We start from the raw sequence: 6,474 nt of genomic DNA, 5'->3' as shown, positions 1-6,474 counted from the left end.
GTAAAGAGTTTATGTAGATTTGTTTTGTGTGTTAGGAGGAAAGAATAAAGTAAGAGACATAGAATAAAGTAGAGATGGAGTAGGTTTTTATTTTTAGTAATGAGTCATTTTGGGTGAGACAAACTAAAAAGAAAATTGGATCATCTTCGGTGGGACGGAGGGAATAGTAGTACTACTATATACTCCCTCTGTCCCATTAGAAATGAAACGTTTTCCTTTTTGGTCTGTCCCATTAAAAATGAAACGTTTCTAAAAATGAAAACAATACTCTCTCTACTTTTTCTTCTCTCTTACTTTACTCTCTCTTCATTAACTCACAAAACAACACTACATAAAATCCTGTGCCGAAAAGCAAATGTTGCATATTTAATAGGACGGAGGGAGTAAGAAATATGCTTATCAAGACATAAGTCAAATCAAATAAAGTTATTAGTATAATTTCATTACTTGTATATCACCTTAAAGCACATGCTCATAAGTGCTTGAACGTGTGTTTATCATTCACGCTCATAGTGTATATAAAAAGGTTGTATGCTCTCGAATCATGCAATATGCCAAGTTTACCATAAATTTGCTTTAAGGCTAATCTCTTCTCTATTTAATGTGATAAAAAAATAGAAAGAGCCTTTTTATTTGATTGTATTCTTTGGAAAAGTGAAAAAATATAGTTAAAAGTGACTAAACTACTAAATATGATCAAAATTAGGAAAAGTCTTTTTATTTGAAATGTAATATGGAGCAGATTCTTTGATAAAGTGAAAAAACATTGTTGAAAGTGACTAAACTTAACCATATATCTAGTTCAATAAAATATGCATACTTGAAATTACATTTTATAGAATCCTTCAAGTTTAAGGGTGAGAGATTTAAGTAACTAAAAAAATGGAAACAATTACTAAAGCTGCCTATGTGGGAGATGCTAATCAATAGTAACTTGTTACAGTTAATCCAACAGCATGCCATATTAAGAATGCATATTTGTTGCCAGCAGGGGCGTAGCGCAGTTGACAACGGAGGGGCAGATCTTGCTCCAAGAATGCATATTTGTCTCCGTATAAATTGAAGAATTAGTCTCCGTATAAGAGCCTCATTTATTGAGATGTACGTATTCCCGCGTTCAAAGACCAACAAACACACTCCATAAATGCTACAATCACATAATCCAATCCACTCCACTCCACTCCACCATCTACGAACCTTCATTCTTCATCCCTGCCCTCTCTAAATCACGTATAAAATCCCATCACTTTCCCTCCACAACCAACTCTTCAAAACACATCAACAAACAACAATTAATGGCAGCACCTCACAGGAGAAGAAGTGGCCTCAAATACTTGGTGAAGAAGCTTTCCAGAAGAGTAGACGCATTGGCGGTGTATGCATGCGAGGAAACGGTTCCACACGATGTCAAGGAAGGCCAGTTTGCTGTTGTTGCGAACAAGGACGAGGAGAAGCCTACACGGTTCGTGCTCGAGCTGTCTGTTCTCAAACACCCGCCGTTCCTGAGGCTGCTTCAGCTGGCTGAGGACCAGTTCGGGTTTCAGCACGATGGCGCCCTCAAGTTGCCGTGCCAGCCCGAGGAGCTGCGCAGGATTCTGCAAGACGGGACCTGCTGATGTTCTCATTCTTTTTAGATTGATTTGATTTCTTTGTGTACAAAGACTAAGAAATTATATCATGGTGGATGCAGCCGGTTTGTTTAGGTGGCGTTTGCTTTTTTTTTTCTTTTTCTAAAAGGATAATATATACTCCTCATTTAAGTCAATACTACTCATTTAAGTGGTATTTTATCAACACTTTCAACCTATCTTGGTTTATGGTATGCCAATTGTTTCGTGCTCTTATAGGTCTTTCTCAAAAATAGATAGGAACAAGGGAGACATAAATACATGGAAATATTGGATTTAGCATAACCGGACAATAAACAAGAATTTGGTTTGAAAGGGAATTTCACAAGATGATGATTCGGACTACAATTGTTGCATTCTTTAGAAGGGAAGGAAATATTGTTCCTACTTTACTTAGATAGTAACATCTGCAGTAAAGAAGAAGCATGTGGTGCTGAAGAAGACTATGGGAAGTATACAGGCTAGTTGAAGTAGTACAGAGTCTCGCACTTTTTTGTCCGTTAGATTCCACTGTGAAAGTATATCATAATGATACTCCCTCTTCCGCAGTAGTGGAGTCATTTTGTCATTTTAGTATGTTCTATAATAGTGGAGTCATTTCTTTTTTAGCAAAAGTCAACACGTTTTTTTCTATCTTACTTTATTCTCTCTTCATCTCTCTACCATTTTTATTTCTTACTTTATTTTTCCTTTATTTAACTTAACACAATTTTTCTTAAAAGTACTTGCTTTGGAAGCATTCAAGCAACAGGCTAAGATGAAGAAGCAAAGACCAATAGGAGACAAAATGCCATTTTCTCTTCTAGTAACATACAAGGAAGAGATGGACATAGAGCACGAACTATCCAACAATGCAGGACATAAAGCTTCATGCAAGAACTATCCAACAACGGATGAAGATACATAGATGCTTCTGTACGGAATAAACAAGCTGCGGTAACAACTAACAAGGATAATATGCTAATACATGAAAGGCTCAAACTGCAATAGTAAAGAGTACTTGATCCAAATGGAACACAAAAGTAAATCAATCAATGAAAGATGTCATGACTTCATTTTATGGTAAGTTGCAGCTTTCTACTGCTCAACAACAATGGAGTTTAACCTGGAAGATGCTTATTTTTTCCCATTTCTACTATATTTCTTTTCCTTTATAGGAGTGTCACTATCAAATAGTACAGGTTGATAAAAAAGTGACAGATAAGCTGGAGCCTTCAAAACAATGTGCATTTTGTCTTGTGTTACACCTGATCTTTTTCTGTCTTCCTAACCCTCCAGCACAACAGATTTAGTTATAAATTCACATAGTGATCCATTCAGATTCTATGTATTTTGATGTAAACACACCATTGGAAGCCATCAATTTCTACATAAAATACCCAATCAAGTCCGGAGGAGAATATTGCAGAGGTAATTAGTCGAAGCAATAGCCGATAAGCTAGTATATGATGGGAAGGTACAAAGTCATCAACATGCTTCACTCTCATTTTTGGAAACTAAATTTTCTTCAACTCATAAACCAATCAAAGCTAAATGTCATCCTACATGATTTCCTTCACTATTTTGACCGTCAACTTGCAGTTCTATACTGTTTATTAGCTAAGTTTAACAAATAATGCAATTCAGTGAGGTCAGCTAGTAAATAGATATCTCATATCTATATATTTTCCTCTGTTATTTCTCCAATCTGATTTAGAAGCTGTTGATAACAGTATAAAGAAAAATTGTTGATATGTGTGGTAAGGAAAAGCTTGCAGTTATGCAACATTCAGGACATATGGAAACTGAAGAATTAGGATGGCTTAAAGGAGAATCCACTCGGAGTGCCCTCTGATTCGATTGTCATGACTAATTATCATGATAATCTATCTGTGAGATTATTTTTGTTGGAAGAGGTGGCTATAACTAATTATCACATAATTATCCATCTAGGATTAAGTTCTGAGATTTAATCTCATGAACCAAACATTATACATATTTAATCATGGGATATAATCTTGCTAACCGAACAGTCCTTAAGTTGAAAAGTATAATACTACATTGATCAGAGAAAGGATCTTGATATGTTTTGCATTTATGAATTCTTTCTGTTAAAACATTCTCAAATATCATCATTCAATCATGTATTCTAGCTGTATTGTACATGCTTTGTGTATTGAAAGGCTAAACAAATTATTCTTCTTTAAGCAGAGCGAAAGCTTCAATCTCATAGCTTTTTGAAACTTAGTGCAACATCACTCTGCATTGGCAGCTAATTTGGCTTTCAAATCCTTCACAAATTGCTCAAAATTAGCCTCAGATGATCCATCATTTTCCAATGCATCATGCAGTTTCTCCCTCACTTTCTTCATCTCCTTCCTCAGTCTCTCCGAAACACCTCCATTCATGAACCCGTCCATCTTCTCGCAAACTTCTTCTCTCTCAACACATCCACCCTCGCAAAGATTGATCCCGACCTTCCAGTCATCGACCACCAATTTCCGATTTGTTGGTTGATCATAATCCAATGGATGACAAATCATTGGAACACCGCACCACATGCTCTCCAGCACTGAGTTCCACCCACAGTGCGTCAAGAAACCCCCAACAGCCGGATCTGAAAGAACCTTAATCTGATTGCACCACGGCACGACCAGACCCCTTTCTGTGATCTCATCCCTGAAGCTACTCGGAAGATCAGCATCCTCCCGAACCACCCAAACAAAACTCACTTTGCTGAGGAGAAGTCCATAAGCGATTTCTCCAACAATCTGCTTGCTGTCCTGAAGTGAGCTTCCGAACGAGATGTATAGAACCGAGCCAGGGGGCTTGGACCGGAGCCAAACAGAGCAATCTGATTCAGACCATAAGGTCCTGGTGACAGAAGCAGGTAGATTTCTTGAGAAGCTTATTGGACCAACTGCGTAGTTCGGCTGGATTTTGTTTAGAGCAGATAATATACCAGATTCCAGCTCATAAACTGTGTTGTGCAAGATGAAATCAGCCTTCTTCACCTCATCAAACGCTTTCATCTGCACCTTGTGCACAAGGGTTCTACTGCGGCATTCCTTCAGATACGGCATCAAATCCTTCGTGTTCACTGACTTAACTCCGTCTACGTAGTTTATCTCCTCCTCGACATGGTCTGGTAATAAAACACTAATCAGTGTAACTTAAGACTTTGATTACAGTAAAAGAAGAAAAGATTATGTTAGGTTGACAACTATCTTAAATTGATAACTGACAACTATGTCAACAACCTACGTTATGAATGTCAATACGAAAACATTTGTATGCCAACAAAACTGTCGACATCTATATTTACATGTCAACAGATATGTCAACTACATTTGGTTGACATACAAATGTCTTCATGTTGACATCCATAACATAGGTTACTGATATAGTTGTCGGTTATCAATTTAAGATTGTTATCAACTGATCATATTCCAAAGAAGAAATATATACCTTTGCACGGAAAATGGCCATTTTCTCGTAGAAGTTGCACGTGGTAAGCTAAAGAAAACACCAAAGCTGGCTCGGTCCAGAACGATACTTTCAAGAGGTTGTGCTTTTCGGCTACTGCGGTTTGCCATGTAAACAAAGTGTCAGTAACCAGAAATGGGACCAAATCTGGATCCGACGACCGGATTAGCTTGCCAACGAATTCATCGACACGAATCCAAAAATTTAGCAACATGAACTCCCAGTACTTGTCATCGACTCGGTCGTGATCAATTGGAAAACCATCACTAATGGTTGTGTAACGGATGTCGAGACCAGACTTCCGAGCCATGGTGAAGGGGTCGGGTTCGGAGAGAGATGATAGCAGTTTGTGGTGTATGAATTCGAGGTGGACGAAGGTGACAAGGAAGCCCTTTGAAGCAAGTTTCATGGCTAGATTCATGTAAGGAGTTATGTGGCCTTGGAATGGAAATGCGACCATGATTGCATGACCCCTTCTTTGCCTCATCTTTGATCAATGTTTGAAGTGGTGAATGCTATAGTGATGTGTGTATATATGCATTTGGAAAATGATTCGTTGGCAATTGGGGCCTCATCACTTTTTGTTTTATTGAGAATTATTCAATAGATTAGTCAAGACAAGCTTGACAGCCACGAAAAAAAAAAGTAGAATCAACACCCTTTCAAATTATTTTACTTTATAATCCATGTCTTCCCCGTTTTATAGAAATAGGTCATTTGGTATTAGCACGAGTTTGAATGCATAATTAGTAAAGTAAGGGACAGAAAAAAATAATTAAAATTGCGTATTGAATAGTAAAACTCATAAATAATAAATTAAAAGAGAGAGGAAAAAAATTGTAATATTTTACTTCCCACCAATTGACTCCATATAATGTTTCTACTTTTCCAAGACTTGTCAATCAAACATGAATGGATAGACGATTTGTATACCTAAAAGTTAAAACTGAAATCAACATTGGCGACTCAAGCAGCTCTTATCGTCATTTATTGTCCATCACAACTTCTGGGAAAGCGGTGCACTTTTTTGATTGGTTACTGATACCAATTCATAGATTTATTACAATTTTTAGAGGTTAAAAAGTTGCATGATTTAATTGAATATTGTATAATTTTAATAAGTGGTGGAGTCAGAATTTTAATGTTGGGATCCAACTTACTCTTCGTGCTCGTGAGATATTTTTTTTGTTTCTTCATCGCCTAAAACTGATGCGACCTAGGTGGGAGCTATGAGAAATATGGATAATATGTGTGAAATAACTTTAAAATTAAATTTACTAATAATATTTATAAGATATAGATCTCTTAGAATTTTATGGAAAAAAACTAAGGACAAAACTGAATAAAGGAACTTTGTGAAGCTAAAACAAACAATAAATAT

General features: G+C 36.8%; 2 protein-coding genes across 2 annotated transcripts; one reads left to right on the top strand and one right to left on the bottom strand.

Moving 5' to 3' along the window:
* Positions 1 to 1,246: 1,246 nt before the first annotated feature.
* Positions 1,247 to 1,840, top strand: LOC121795231 (auxin-responsive protein SAUR50-like). Its single transcript, XM_042193722.1, has one exon. The coding sequence runs from the start codon at positions 1,296 to 1,298 to the stop codon at positions 1,614 to 1,616; it is 321 nt and encodes a 106-aa protein (XP_042049656.1). The 5' UTR covers positions 1,247 to 1,295; the 3' UTR covers positions 1,617 to 1,840.
* A 1,808-nt stretch (positions 1,841 to 3,648) lies between these two features.
* On the bottom strand, positions 3,649 to 5,580 carry LOC121793596 (UDP-glycosyltransferase 86A1-like). Its single transcript, XM_042191627.1, has 2 exons — positions 5,076 to 5,580; positions 3,649 to 4,752 (listed from the first exon to the last, which is right to left on the bottom strand). Exons 1-2 carry the CDS (start codon positions 5,578 to 5,580, stop codon positions 3,863 to 3,865), a joined length of 1,395 nt encoding a protein of 464 aa, XP_042047561.1. The 3' UTR covers positions 3,649 to 3,862.
* Positions 5,581 to 6,474: the final 894 nt, after the last annotated feature.

The sequence above is a fragment of the Salvia splendens genome, chromosome 3, assembly GCF_004379255.2.
Source record: "Salvia splendens isolate huo1 chromosome 3, SspV2, whole genome shotgun sequence".
NCBI lineage: Eukaryota > Viridiplantae > Streptophyta > Magnoliopsida > Lamiales > Lamiaceae > Salvia > Salvia splendens.
The sequence above is the reverse complement of the archived record's forward strand: the minus strand, read 5'-3'. Positions and strand labels throughout refer to the sequence as shown.

Excerpts from the sequence above, each read along its gene's own strand:
- LOC121795231 (XM_042193722.1), top strand. The coding sequence starts at position 1,296 with ATGGCAGCACCTCACAGGAGAAGAAGTGGCCTCAAATACTTGGTGAAG.
- LOC121793596 (XM_042191627.1), bottom strand. The coding sequence starts at position 5,580 with ATGAGGCAAAGAAGGGGTCATGCAATCATGGTCGCATTTCCATTCCAA. Across the intron at positions 4,753-5,075 it reads TGGCCATTTTCCGTGCAAAG|ACCATGTCGAGGAGGAGATA; the intron begins GTATATATTTCT and ends TTTTATTACCAG.